Source organism: Penaeus japonicus, unplaced genomic scaffold (genome assembly GCF_977035675.1).
Source record: "Penaeus japonicus unplaced genomic scaffold, GWHDUDI00000001_assembly GWHDUDI00000002, whole genome shotgun sequence".
In the NCBI taxonomy this organism is placed as follows: domain Eukaryota; kingdom Metazoa; phylum Arthropoda; class Malacostraca; order Decapoda; family Penaeidae; genus Penaeus; species Penaeus japonicus.
Genome location: NW_028234404.1, coordinates 7206593 through 7221592, shown reverse-complemented (window position 1 = coordinate 7221592; position 15000 = coordinate 7206593). Strand labels below are relative to the sequence as shown.

The following is a 15000-nucleotide window of genomic DNA, read 5'->3' as shown; positions in this document are numbered from 1 at the left end:
TTTCGTTTGACAATTGTGATATACAATTACCATTCAAATCTAATATTGACTTTTCTATCGACATCATTTTTCTTCTTTCTTTTACTCTTCCTTTTAGTTTAATTCAACGATTGCGGGATAACTAAAAAATATATATATCTTATTTCAGTTCAACCGCCCAACCGTCCTCTCTCAGCCACAACATGAGGCCCAAAGCGTCGAGGAAACAACCGAACACGATGAGGTAAAAGTCGGGTTCTTGTGATGTGTTCAACCATTGATCTTATTTATGAACTATTGGTAAAGAGTGTCATTTTCATAGACAGATTATAAATTGGTCGCATAGAAATTTAATTCTGCATATAGACTGCTAATCTTATTCGTGAACTTTTCTTTGTAGCTGCATACTTAATACATATGTTCATTTTAGATATCGTAAGTTAAGTAACAATCCGCAGAGTGCAATCGAGTTCACAGTCATGTCAATCGATTCTTTCTCTTATTGAACATGTTTTCAATCTTCACTTCATTGTTTATCCTTAATTTCAGGAGATTCAGGAATCTTCCGAGAGCGCCACCAGAAGATCCCTTTTAGGTCAGTCATCAGTAAGAACAGCTTAGCCCTTTCATCCACTTTGACCTGCTGCTGCCCTTACTGCCCCGGGCGTTTTGCTCATCAACGTTGCAGCATTTTAAAACAAGAAAAAAATGTAAAAAAAACAAAAAAAAAAGTTACTTTTTGTTTCTGTTTTTTGTTTACTTATGACTGTTTTTGTCACATGAAGAGATACTCTCATGTAGGATAGGAACTGTAAGGATAACCTGGAATGTATTGCATATTTTTTTTGTAGAAGAACCTTGTATACTTTGATCACTAGAACCACATTTCCAGATTATACATATACATCTGTAAAAGTCTAAATAAAGGCTAGATATGTAGCTTGTTATAATTTCATTCACCTGATAGCCCAGTTTCCATCAACACTTGTGTACATGTTGCTGATACAAGAAGAAACTGACAAACTCCTAAAACTTTGCAACGAAATATGGCTCCCTTAAAAGTTGAAAATAACAAGTAATCAGAAGAGGAAGGCATGCAATTCCTCTTCATGAAAGGTTTCATAACGAATGATCAAATGTTTTTATCTTATCGTCCGAAATCTCAGTATCTGCAAAGTAGACCACGGTGCAAAAGGCGAGAAACCAGCGCGTTCTGCCTTGCTGTCGATGCGTGTCCTCTGTTAGACAGGACGCGGAGGAGGCGCCCGTAGACTCTGAACGACGACCGGCCCTCGACCTCAGCCACGACACCGCCGTCGACTTCCTCCCCGCGGACAGACAAGGGATGGTCATGCTCGACCCGGACGCCGAGGTGTTCGACCTGAACAGCGTCGTCGAGAAGTCGAACGACCTCGAGTTCAGTTAATCCTTCCTTCCTTCGACCTTCAGTAAATGTTGCACGACTCGCCAATTATCAAGACGCACTTGTTTGATTGATTTCTGGTTAATAATAGTCCTAATTTTTACTTTGTTTTCCTATTTGGATTTACAAAAAATATATTGTCTTAGGATACGGATCCTTGAACTGCATTACAACTCTAGTCCTTTTAATTGATGTAAATCAAAACTTCCGTGCAAATTAGACTTACCAGGTGGGACGTGCATTTTTGTTGTTTTTGTCATAATACGTTTGATAAGATATACAACTGTCTTAATATAAATCCTATTCCTATGGATGGTTAAATGACTCTTTACATTAATTGTCCCTGGGGACCGTAAATAATTTCCAGGGGAACCGCGAGGCCAGCAGAGAAGTTCCCAATTCTCTTGACAAAAAAAAATAAATAAACAGATCATTATTTCCAGACGTCACGCATTGGCCAGAGCTACGATGTCAAAGTTTAGTTTTTAAGGAAAGTACAGTATTAACAAGGCATTACTTAATGGAAGTGTGTGTTCGTCGTCCTGCTCGCTCGCACAATAACTTTTTGACTGATTGAAGATTTGAACCTTTCCCCCTCAATGAATAAACGACTAAAAAGTATAGTACTGGAAATCGAACATCAAATCAAAATCAGTTATTATTCTTTCTACATTTTTTTAATCGCTTCAATTTATATCATCACACTTAAGACATTAAATATAATTACCATACCTTTGTATTTGCTGGTTTCTGTCGTTGACTGCTGTTAATGGGTGTGACTATGAAATCAGATAAAAATAGTTCACACGTTATAATTTATTCCACTTTTCTCATTCCTGAACTAATACATTACGCAAAGTTTCAATATCATAATTGCAAAAGGGTATGAATGACAATGAATGCTTTAACAACGCAAGATAAATGCTTAACTTTTCGATATTGCAACTTCATCAGAATCACATAATTCTGACGAAAATGTAATAAAACGCTTTTTACAAATTTGGTATTATGGAATTATTCTCATTCATACATATTCCCCATGACAGAAAATAATACCGTGGGATATATAACAAAAAAGAGGTACATAATATTAACACATAGTATTAGAGAGCACAAATAGAGTACATAAACTCAGCAAACAAAATATGTCACGATACTCAACCACCTTAACCACTGAAACTATAGTACCACCTCCTTAGATATATATATATATATATATAATTATATATAGAGATAGATAGATATATGTGTATGTACGTATGTATAACATCAAACACTATAACTCAACCACCAATAAAAGATACACTTCCCTCAATAGGCGGGAATATTCTCCTTGGCGGCCCTCTCGACCAGGTCTCTATACTCGGCAAATCTGGTCGTGAGTTTGAAGAGCCACGGACCGTACTCAACGCACTCGTCCGCGTCCTTGGAGAGTTCGGGCGTTCCTCCAGGTAAGACCACGTTGATGTTGGCGTCATAGCGAGGCTCCAGGAAGAAAGGCACTGAAAACCTGCAAGAAGGGACCATGACCATAATAACCGCAGTAACGTGTCAACTTCTTATAGAACATAAATTCTGTTTCACTTCAACTACAAGAAAATATATGATTGTACATACATTTTTCAATAGAAAAATATATATATTAAAAGAGCATAAAAATGTACGGGAGCAATTGCCGTACATTGTCGACTTTACATGCAGCGTCCATTACGATTTCGCTTTTGTTTTGTTTTGAGGCGCTTCGAACCCTCCAGCGAAGCTTCGCTCATTTTCCGGTGGTAGTCTTTAACCTATGTCTGTTGGTTGTGGTGAGGGGGGGTGAGAGAGAGAAGAAGGGAGGGGTGAAATAATGGAAGGAAGGGAATGAGTAAAAAGAAGGGGGAGGAAGGGAATGAAAGAAAGGAAGGAGAAGGGTGGGAGGCGAGAGACAGGAAGGGGTGGAGGGGGGAGAATGAAAAAAAGGGAGGGGGAAGGTGGAATGCGAGAAAGGAAGGAGGGGCGATGAGAGAGAGAGGAAGGGGGGAGAATAAGAGAAAGGATGGGGGAGGAAAGATGAGAGAGAGATGAAAGGGGGAGAATAAGAGAAAGGATGGGGGAGGAAAGATGAGAGAGAGGAAGGGTGGGAGGAGTTAAGAGAATGGAAGGAGGAGGAGGATGAGAGAGAGCGGGAGGGAGAAGGGATAATGAGAGAAATGAAGGGGGAGAGAAGAATAAGAGAGATTAATGAAGGGAGGGGGGAGAATGAGAGAATATATATATATACATATATATATACATATATGCGTGTGTGTGTTTGTGTGTGTTTATCTACCTACCGATTTATGTATTTCTATCTAGAAAAAAACAACACAAAAATAAACCACCATGTTCTTATAGTTTACGTCACTGCATCATAGCGAAGCAACTCAGGTCTTTTCCCAGTCACTTTCTCCCGCCGTTTCTGGTCCCGTTCGTTGCGATTGTTTGCTCTTTTTCTCTGCTGCTTTTTTATTGTTTTTTTTTCTCTCAGCTTTCTCTCTTTCGCTCGATCTTTCTCTCTCGCTCTTTCTCTCACTAGCTCTCTCTCGCTCGCGCTCGATCTCTCTTTCTCTCTCGCTCTCCCTCTGTCTTTCTCTCTTTTTCTCCCTGTCTCTCTCTCTCTATGTATGTATGTATGTATATACATAAATATGTATATATATATATATATATATATATATATATATATATATATATATATATATATATATATATATGTATATATATACATACATATGTGTTTGGGTATTTTTTATGTATATATTTATGTTTATCTTTATGTGAGTGTGTATTGGCGTGTTTGTTTTTCTGTGTGTGAGCGTGTTTATTACGGAATTGTATAACTTATATGTAAAATCAGAAATAAGGAGAATTTCGATTACCAATGGCTATAATTCGAAACTGACAAGGAAAATTATTGTCTGACCTCCATACCTTCATGACGTCAATAGACAGGTATGTTCTCGATAACGGTCGGGCATCTTGTAGTATCTGGCAGCTCTCGAGCTCACATAAATACGACCGCAATTTGAAGATCGAGCACAGATCAGGTGTGACAAGTGGAAAGATCTTGTGGAAAGCAATAACAAAGTCCTTGCAAGATGAAGGTTGCCTCGTGTCTTTGTCTGTTGGCTGTCGTGGTTGCCGTCACCGCTGCTCCTAGTAAGATATATTCCTATATTTCTGTAAATCATTTTCTGAAGTGTATTAGGGAGTTCAGAAGACCTTACATGCTTCATCGTAAACTATATTGTCCGCTACAATAGAGTAGTTTGAAAGAGACCATATTTTTGTCTTCTCTCTCACTTTCAAACATCCTTCCCCCTTTCCTATATCTCCCTTCATTCTCTTCCTAATCACCCTCTCCCCACTCCCTGTGCAGGCGACCCCGCGTCTCCTACCTTCCACAGACAATCGACCTTCAACGCCACTGTACAAGAACACCAAACCAACGACAAGTCTTCCCGCGACGACCACGTGATTACAGGCCCCCAGCACACGACCCAAGGGAGCGAGGACACCAGCGTCTCTTCTAGCTCCGACCTGTAAGTCTGCGTCTCATCAACGGTCTTCATCCCCGCCGTTCTCCCTAACCTCAGGCCTCGGTTACCTTCATGCTCCTTCCCTAGATATTGCTATCATAAACATCCCTCTTCATTATATGTCTAGATTTCCTCCCTGTTGATATATACTCGCCACTATATTCAAAGCACCTGTCGATACTTAGAGTTGAGTGCTCGCTGTGACATGACCTTCGTTCTCTTTACAGTGGATCTCTCGTCAGGCGACCCGGACAGACTTCGGATGATGATGCCGATGATGGTAAGTTTAGAGATAATTAATGTTATACTTCTAAGTAATAACGCCAATGACGTGTTTCGCTTCCTTACTCGATAAAACTGACAAAGAATCTTCCGTACAATTTCCAATGACTAATATGGCAAATCACACGGATAATTTTCAGTTATCGACTTAATGTTATTTGAATGTTCCTACAACTTTCTTTTCTTATCATTAAGCATGTTTTTGTTTGTTTTGGAAAGTACAGAACAGTAAAATCATAAATTGATGCCCCGTTACCCTCTTAAAATATGGATAGGTCTTAATTTGAAGTCATGTACACACAATCACAGAGCCATTCGTCTGGAGACAAAGGAGCGTTGAACATATCACTCAAGATAACCACAATTGCTGTTGCATCAGCTCACAAAAACGTTCTAAATAATCATAATAGTAATATTTTGCATTATTAAAGTAAGACAATAAAGTCAACGATGATCATGATAATGATTACAATAGTATTAATGACTAGATATAGATACAAAAAAAGCGACCCCCCTCCCACACCAACCAGAACAAATCCCACAGCTGACCCATCGTCTGCTGGACCACGCCCTCACTATATGTGTTTTTCCCTTCTTTTTATCTTTCTCTTTCTCTCTTTTAATCCTTATTTCACTTATTTTCAGAGCATGACACAGACAGCCTCGACGACCAAGCCGCTAACATCACCTACCACACGCCCTCTCATCTTACCAGGCCCCGCCCACAAATCCGTGTAAGTTATGAAATTGGATTGGCTTTTCGTTTGACAATTGTGATATACAATTACCCTTCAAATCTAATATTGACCTTTCTATCAACCTCATTTCTCTTTTTTCTTTTACTCTTTCTTTCAGTTTCATTCAACGATTGCGGGATAACTAAAAAAAAATGTCTTCTTATTTCAGTTCAACCGCCCAACCGTCATCTCTCAGCCACAACATGAGGCCCAAAGCGTCGAGGAAACAACCGAACACGATGAGGTAAAAGTCGGCTTCTTGTGATGTGTTCAACCATTGATCTTATTTATGAACTATTGGTATAGAGTGTCATTTTCATAGACAGATTATAAGGCGGATGTTTATACTGTTCATTCTATATGTATTTTATATGTTAGTCTTATTCGTGAACGTTTTCTTTTCTTCTTTTTTCTTTTTACTGCAACAATATATACAAAAAATATTGATTTTTGCATAAATTAGTCATTTTAAACGCCTTTTAATATGGACCATACTTATGCATAATATGCTCATCTTAAACATGAACTTTATCATTGTAAAATTCCGCAGAGTGTAATCAAGTTCACAGTCATGTCAATCTTATTGAACATGTTTTCAATCTTCACTTCATTTTTTATCCTTAATTTCAGGCGATTGAGGAATCTTCCGAGAGCACCACCAGAAGGTCCCTTTTAGGTTAGTCATCAGTAAGAACAGATTAGCCCTTTCATCCACTTTGACCTGCTGCTGCCCTTACTGCCCCGAGCGTCTTGCTCACCAACGTTGCAGTATTTCAAAACAAAAACAAAAAATATATAAAAAAAGAACCAAAGTTACTTTCTGTTTCTGTTTTTGTTTACTTATGATTGTCTTTGTCGCATGAAGAGATATTCTCATGTAGGATAGGAACTGTAAGGATAACCTGGAATGTATTGTATAATTTTTTGTAGAAAAATCTTGTTTACTTTGATCACTAGAACCACATTTCCAGATTATACATATACATCTGTAAAAATCTAAATAAAGGCTAGATATGTAGCTTGTCATGATTTCATTCAACTGATAGTGCAGTTTCCATCAGCTCTTGTTGCTGATACAAGAAGACACTGACAAACTCCTAAAACTTTGCAACGAAATATGGCTCCCTTAAAAGTTGAAAATAACAAGCAACCAGAAGAGGAAGGCATGCAATTCCTCTTCATGAAAGGATTCATAACGAATGCACAAATCCTTTCATCTCATCGTCCGAATTCTCAGTATCTGCAAAGTAGGTCATGATGCAAAAGGAGAGAAACCAGCGCGTTCTGCCTTGCTGTCGATGCGTGTCCTCTGTTAGACAGGACGCGGAGGAGGCGCCCGTAGACTCTGAACGACGACCGGCCCCCGACCTCAGCCACGACACCGCCGTCGACTTCCTCCCCGCGGACAGACAAGGGATGGTCATGCTCGACCCGGACGCCGAGATAATCGACTTGAACAGCGTCGTCGAGAAGTCGAACGACCTCGAGTTCAGTTGATCCTTCCTTCCTTCGACCTTCAGCAAATGTTGCACGACTCGCCAATTATCATGACGCACTCGTTTGATTGATTTATGTTTAATAATAGTACAACTTTTTGCTTTGTTTTCCTTTTTGGTTTAGAAAAAAAATGTTTTTAGATACGGATCTACGAAATGCATTCCAACTCTAGTCCTTTTAATGCAAATAAATCAAAACTTCCGTGCAAATTAGACACCAGGTGGGACGTGCGTTTTTGTTGTGTTTTGTCATAACACGTTTGACAAGATATACAACTGTCTTAATATAAATCCTATTCCTATAGATGGTTAAATGACTCTTTACATTAATTGTCCCTGGGGACTGTAAATAATTTCCAGGGGAACCGCGAGACCAGCAGAGAAGTTCCCAATTCTCTTGACAAAAAATAAAATAAAAAGATAAATATTTCCAGACGTCACGCATTGGCCAGAGCTACGATGTCGAAGTTTAGTTTTTAAGGAAAGTACAGTCTTAACACAGCATTACTTAATGGAAGTGTGTGTTTGTGTGCCTGCTCGCTCGCATAATAACTTTTTGACTAGTTGAAGATTTGAACCTTTTCCCCTCAATGAATAAAGGACCAAAAGGTATAGTATTACGACTGGAAATCGAACATAAAATTAAATCAGTTATTTTCTTTCTACATTTCTCTAATCGCTTCAATTTATAACATCACACTCAAGACATTAAATATAATTACCATACCTTTGTATTTGCTGGTTTCTGTCGTTGACTACTGTTAATGGGTGTGACTATGAAATCAATTAAAAAATAGTGTATACACTATAATTTATTCCACTCTTCTCATTCCTGAACTAATACATTACACAAAGTTTCAATATCATAATTGCAGAAGGGTATGAATGACAATGGATGCTTTAACAACGTAAGATATATGCTTAACTTTTCGATATTGCAACTTCATCAGAATCACATCATTCTGACGAAAATGTAATAAAACGCTTTTTACAAATCTGGTATTATGGAATTATTCTCATTCATACATATTCCCCATGACAGAAAATAATACCGCGGGATATATGACAAAAAGAGGTACATAAAATGAACACATAGTATTAGAGAGCACAAACAGAGTACATATGTCACGATACTCAACCACCTTAACCATTGAAACTATAGTACCACCTCCTTAGACATATATATATAATTATATATAGAGAGATAGATAGATGTGTATGTACGTATGTATAACATCAAACACTATAACTCAACCACCAATAAAAATACATTTCCCTCAATAGGCGGGAATATTCTCCTTGGCGGCCCTCTCGACCAGGTCTCTATACTCGGCAAATCTGGTCGTGAGTTTGAAGAGCCACGGACCGTACTCAACGCACTCGTCCGCGTCCTTGGAGAGTTCGGGCGTTCCTCCAGGTAAGACCACGTTGATGTTGGCGTCATAGCGAGGCTCCAGGAAGAAAGGCACTGAGAACCTGCAAGAAGGGAGCATGAGCATAATGACCACAGTAAAATTTCAACTTCTCATGAAACGTAAATTCTGTTTCTTTTCGATTACAGCAAAACATATGGTTGCTTCATTTCAACCGTATTTTGGGAATAGAGAATAGATTTACTAAAAAAGGACATAAAAATGTACGGGAACCATATTCGAAGCTATTGAATTAATTGGCGACGGGAACATGTAGCGTCCAATACGATTTTGCTTTTGTTTTATATTTCTTATGGCTACCTGGCCTAGCAATTGAATCTTTGGTGACTAAGCATTCGTGGAGCCATTTATGTGACAAACACACATACGCACACTCACACACACACACACACACACACACACACACACACACACATGCATCCCCAGAATCAAACCACTCAAACTCATCAACTTCAATCCCTCTGCCAAGAAAATCCACCCCTCCAATCTCGATCTGAATCAGCAATCAGGAGGATCTGCCTCGTACCGGTCCCCGCAACAGTCGACGATGCGGTGGCGCGTGGCCTTCAGCTTCCCTCCGCTTATGGTGGCCAGAAGAGCGCCGATGTTGACCACCAGATGGCCAGGCCGGTGAGGGACGTCCAGGAGGGAGTCGTCTGTCCATCGCACTTGGAGACCGGGGTAGTTCTTGAAGGTGGCCAGCAGTGTTACCATCACCGAGTCCCTGTGTTCGGCTGTTTGGATCACTGTGCCAGATGGAGAGGATTGGTATCACTGATCATTTTGTGGCAGGTTCGTCGTTTGTTTAGGGTTTATTGCCCTTTGTTTGTCTTTTCTTATAATTCCAACGACTTATCTGTTAATCCATTATGTTAATATATAAAGCTATTCACTTGAATATTAACTTTTTGTACATTTCTCGACATCATGGACTTCATAACCTCAGAAGTGACTCAAAAAACCCGCCTCGTTTCCCAACAGCCACTCGTCGACTGACACTCTCCATCACCATACACTTCATGACGCCCACTCACCATAATCACCATCACGTGCCTCATCCGGTGGGTTCGGGCGTGGTGGGTAGTGAATGAGACGCAACGTGGAAAGGTGATGCCCCGTGAACATGGGCGTGAAGAATTCCGTGGGCGCTTCGAACCCGTCGGCGATGAGACGAAGCAGCTCCAGCGAAGCTTCGGTCATCTTCCGGTGGTATGTTTCCATCCACGTCTGTTCGTTTATGGGAGAGGGATGAGAGAGAGAAAGGAAGGGAGAGGGGGATGTGATAAGAAAGAATAGGAGAAGGGGATGAGTGAGAGACAGAGGAAGGAAGGGAGAGGGGAGAATAAAAGAAAGGAAGAGGAAGGAAGCGGGTTGAGAGAGAGGAAGGGAGGGAGGGAGAATGGGAGAAAAGAAGGTTAAAGAGGAAGAATAAGAGATAGGAAATGGAAGGGAGATGAGAGAGAGAGAGGAAGGGCGGAGGTGGATAAGAGGAAGGATGGGGGACTAGAGATGAGAGAGAGAGAGGAAGGGAGGGAGAGGGGATTGAGAGAATGGAAGGAGGACGATTAGAGAGAGGGAGGGGGGGAATGAGAAAAATGAAGGAGGGGATAATGAGAAAGAGATAAGAATAGAGGAAAAGAGATGGGAGAAAAGAAGGGGGATTGAGAAAAAGGAAGGGCAAGAGCGGGAGACAAAGAGAGGGGATGAAATGCGGGAGTGACAGGTAGAGAGAATGAGAGGGATGGAATGTGGGAGAGAGTGAGGGAGGTGAGAGAAAGAAAGGGATGGAACGTGGAAGCGGAGAGAAGAGGAGAGATAGAACGAGTGAGGAAGATAAATCTACAAAGAAATAGAAGGAAGGGAGGGAGAAAGAAATTCGACAAAAATAGATCGACAAAGAGCTGAGAAAAAGTAATAAAGAAAATGAGAGAGAGAGAGAGAGATAAAATAGACGAAAAGAAATATTGAAGTTATATAGAGAAAGAAAAAGAAAAAATCAGAAAAAAAATGTATGCGAATGAATATTAACCGTTTTTTTTTAAGTCTATCAACCTCCCAAAAATATAACTAATGGTAACAACAATCACAACACACTCTATTACTCTACAAATCTACCACAGTCATACCCTAAAGTACTCGGGCATGTTGGCATCACCCGCGGGGTCCTCAGTCGGCCACTGGTTATTTTCATTAAATAATCTCGCGGCCACGGTTCGGGCTGGCGGGGGGCGGGTCTCCTGGCGGGGTCCCATTTCGAATCCTGGGGGAGGGGGGCGTGGCGTTGAGGAGGGGGGCGTGGTGTTGAGGAGGGGCGTGGTGTTTAGGTTATGTCTGTCTGTCATCTTCGAATCTTGTGAGAGACTTTAAGATGATGAATATATTCTCACGTGGGGAGAGAAAGGGAAGAGATAAACAGATAGGGAAAGAAGTGATAGACAGAGGAGAGAGAGAGATATAAAGATCTTTTTTCGTTTTAATACTTATGATAAAGAAATAAAAATAAAAAAAAGCTTAAGAGATAAACAATTTTTTTTCCTATTTTAATGCTTATATGTTCACCGGTATTTTTCAAAAAAAAAAAAAACTTTCCCGCGTGAGGGAAAACTAGAGAAAAAAAAGAAGTGAATAACCCCGCAGTCTCTTCAATGGACTCACTCACCTTCCTTATGGGAAACTTCCCCGGGAATTACAGGGAAAAATCCCCTGTACTCGTGTTCGCACTCCGGATTGAAGGATTTTTTGGAAATCTTCATCCTCATCTCCATAGGCAGACTGTAAGGAAATGGAATTAGAAATAGGGTTTATGATTCTTTTTTTTAAAGTAAACTAGGTAGTGATAGAATGTCTAAGGCCAAATTTTGAAGAGAAAAGAAGCAATAGTTTATTTTTTCCCTCATTTTTGGGGGAGGGAAACTTTTGAGGCGAAAAAAAAAATACTCGTTTATATTCATCTATTTTTTTCTGATTTTCCCCCCATTCATAAGGACCCCTACACTACATTAACAAAGAGGCTCTTTTTAGATTTAGTTTTGGTAGTTTTAGGTCATCACTAAGGCATCTATAGCCGATCATTTTTCAAAGTACGAGTTATCTATACGCATCACGAAATACATCTATTAGAGAGCAATTGGCAACTCGTCCCATCCTATTAAAACTCATGGTGCGGGTGTCATGTGGCGCCAATTCCATCGTGTCGCCATATTTCTAGCAAACCGTGGTGTATGAAGTCCTATTATATACCAAGGATAAGGATAAGGATAAGGCATATTTGAGGAACAGATTTCCCGCCGAGTTTAAGAGGCTGCGCAATATGCCATCAAGTTGAGGGACACTGCATGTAAACCGACGGCTTATATAAGGGATGTCAGTGTACTTTTTACACATTAGGTTTGACCACTTGAGTAAGTTATACAAAGTGGTAAATGTCGGTGAGCTTTGTGTCGATCTGAATTTAAAGGAATCCTGGCACTTTCTAGAGTCCAAAATTTAAGTGTCAGTGAAAGGGATATTAGTCAATTACATATTTCGATTTTATTATTCGTCTAGACTGATGACTCCAATCTTCATTATGACGCCTTACGTCATATATATATTTATATATATATACGTATATACATATTCATATATATGTGTATGTATAAATATATACACACATATATACATACATATATATGTATATACATACACATTGTACGATGAGTTTTTATTCCTCCGCCCACACTCCATTTTTCCCCTTGTAAACACGGGTCATTCTCCCTTGTCAGTCTTCACTTCTGCTCCAGGAAAACACACACACACACACACACACACACACACACACACACACACACACACACACACACACACACACACACACACACACATACACACACGCACGCACACACACACACACACATCTTAGTTTAGGAGAGCATTTTCATCCCATTAATTAATGCCCAAATCAAAAATATCTTAGTTACACCTCACCATTTTCCTTTATGCGCCTGGGAGAGTGTTGAGAAATAACCATGTTTGATTTAGAAATGGAAAGGCATTTTTTTTACTTTATAAATAAATAAAAACAATTAAGAGATAGAAATTTCATATCTCGAAATGAACAATGCCAGTTCATATTGGTTATTACGGTCATATATAGTATGACGTTTGGAATGAATTATAAATTAGGAAAATTGCTTGATTAGATCAAATTCCTCGCGGGAAAACCTATTTATGTAAATAGTCTTATCAATGATTAATTGTCATGAGTTGCATGAGGTCCTACCAATTGTTTATTGTCATGAGTAGGATGCGGTCTTATCAATTATTAATTGTCATGAATTGGATGAGGTCCTACCAATTATTAATTGTCATGAATTGGATGAGGTCCTACCGATTATTAATTGTCATGAGTTGCATGAGGTCCTACCAATTATTAAAGGTCGTTCTTCTGAAATGGGTAACCTACGAGAACATTTCCTTCCGCGTGAAGAAAATAATGTTTTAGTAGATGTATATTACGCTACATCTTTTCGTACACACATGTGTATATGTATATGTTATATGTATACATTATCATTGTCATTATTATCATATATATATATATATATATATATATATATATATATATATATATATATATATATATATATATATGTATGTATGAATGTATACATGTATACATATATATATATATATATATATATATATATATATATATATATATATATATATATATATATATGTGTGTGTGTGTGTGTGTGTTTGTGTGTGTGTGTGTGTGTGTGTGTGTGTGTATTTGTATAATAACCCAATTTATTGATATCAAAATAATGATTAAGGGTATCGTATTTATAGGTTTACGCAAAAATGTATCATTTTCTGTTATTACGCTTTGTCGAGAATGTGCATAGAGGTACCTTCAGTAAAATTGTATATATATCTGCATCCTATATATGTAAATTTGACCATACTTCCCCCCCCCCCCCCCCCGAACGTCGTGATTAAATAAAGTTCTAAATAATTATATTCCATTTTTATGTAAAGTATGACGTAAGGCTTCATAATAAATATTGGAGTCATCAGTCTAGATGGATAATAAATTCGAAATATTTATTTAACTATTTACTTTTTCATTTTCATTTAGATTTTGGACTTCAGAATGTGCCAGGATTCCTGTTAATTCAGATCGACACAAAGCTCACTGACATATACCACTTTGTACAACTTACTCAAGTGGTCAAACCTAATGTGTAAAAAGTATACTGACATCCATTTTATAAGCCGTGTGTGTGTGTGTGTGTGTGTATATATATACACACACGCATATATATGTATATATATATATGCGTGTGTGTTTGTGTGTATACACACACACTCAAAATTAAATCTTAAATTTAGGAAAACAGAAAAAGCAAAGAAAGAAACTATCAAACCCATAGAGGTTACAATACTAGAAAAGAATATCACAGGCAAAAAAAAAATAATAATAATGAGCAATAACTTCCAATACTTTAAAGAGGCACTCTCTCTCGTAGATGTATGTTAGTCTTTTAAAAATACATTAGTGATAAGAAGCGCATTAAAAAGAGTGTACACTTGAGAGATAAAAAGCATATCTAGCAGTCTATAGATGCTTAAATCAGGTGATGCACTTTGATAACTAGTACTTTGACAATCTCGGGTTTAAAGATACTGTGAGAAAGGGAGAGACTAACTTTGACTGACAAGAGAGATAAACAGAAAGAATGGGAGAGGGAGAGAGAAAGATATAAAAATAAAAGAAAGAGGAAGAGAAGAATAAAAAAGAAGAGATAGAAAGAGAGAGAGAGAGATAAATAAAGAGAAATATATATATATATATATATATATATATATATATATATATATATATATATATATATATATATATATATATATATAAAGCGAGAGAGAAAAAAAAACAGACATGAAAAAGACGAAGAACACGCATCGAGAGGACCGGAGACTTATCATTACTTATCATTAATACTTATCATCATTACTGATCATTATTACTTATCATCATTACCTGAAGAACCACTTGGTGAGGCGAAGGAGCTCCTCTTCATCATAGCCCTCGACGCCGACGAGATA

General features: G+C 38.4%; 3 protein-coding genes across 4 annotated transcripts in view; 2 read left to right on the top strand and 1 right to left on the bottom strand.

The window, feature by feature from the left end:
• LOC122248164 (uncharacterized) overlaps window positions 1-919 on the top strand; it is a 2529-nt gene extending 1610 nt beyond the window's left edge. The window contains exons 5-6 of the mRNA XM_086546469.1: window positions 149-223; window positions 529-919. Of these exons, the coding sequence (XP_086402595.1) occupies window positions 149-223; window positions 529-600 (147 nt within the window). The 3' untranslated portion in view covers window positions 601-919. The remainder of the gene's footprint in view (window positions 1-148; window positions 224-528) is intronic.
• A 1283-nt stretch (window positions 920-2202) lies between these two features.
• The window catches only part of LOC122248162 (1-aminocyclopropane-1-carboxylate oxidase), a 12949-nt gene continuing 151 nt past the window's right edge, over window positions 2203-15000 (bottom strand). The window contains exons 1-7 of one of the 2 annotated variants that reach the window (XM_086546439.1): window positions 14936-15000; window positions 11570-11682; window positions 11037-11170; window positions 9945-10137; window positions 9437-9656; window positions 8620-8953; window positions 2203-2567 (exon numbers count right to left, since the gene is read on the bottom strand). The exon at window positions 14936-15000 is cut by the window's right edge and continues 151 nt beyond it. In XM_086546439.1, the coding sequence (XP_086402565.1) occupies window positions 8755-8953; window positions 9437-9656; window positions 9945-10137; window positions 11037-11170; window positions 11570-11682; window positions 14936-15000 (924 nt within the window). In that variant the 3' untranslated portion in view covers window positions 2203-2567; window positions 8620-8754. Of the gene's footprint in view, window positions 2913-8619; window positions 8954-9436; window positions 9657-9944; window positions 10138-11036; window positions 11171-11569; window positions 11683-14935 lie in introns of both variants that reach the window. The other variant, XM_086546445.1, reaches the window with a different exon arrangement.
• Window positions 4468-7000, top strand: LOC122248163 (uncharacterized). The gene is made up of 6 exons (XM_086546488.1): window positions 4468-4582; window positions 4803-4965; window positions 5190-5242; window positions 5890-5978; window positions 6151-6225; window positions 6612-7000. Exons 1-6 carry the CDS (start codon window positions 4522-4524, stop codon window positions 6660-6662), a joined length of 492 nt encoding a protein of 163 aa, XP_086402614.1. The 5' UTR covers window positions 4468-4521; the 3' UTR covers window positions 6663-7000.

Bases quoted from the DNA above. Each gene is read 5' to 3' on its own strand.
- LOC122248163 (XM_086546488.1), top strand. From the start codon at position 4,522: ATGAAGGTTGCCTCGTGTCTTTGTCTGTTGGCTGTCGTGGTTGCCGTC. The intron at 4,966-5,189 runs GTAAGTCTGCGT...TTCTCTTTACAG, and splicing joins GTCTCTTCTAGCTCCGACCT to TGGATCTCTCGTCAGGCGAC. The intron at 5,243-5,889 runs GTAAGTTTAGAG...ACTTATTTTCAG, and splicing joins GGATGATGATGCCGATGATG to AGCATGACACAGACAGCCTC.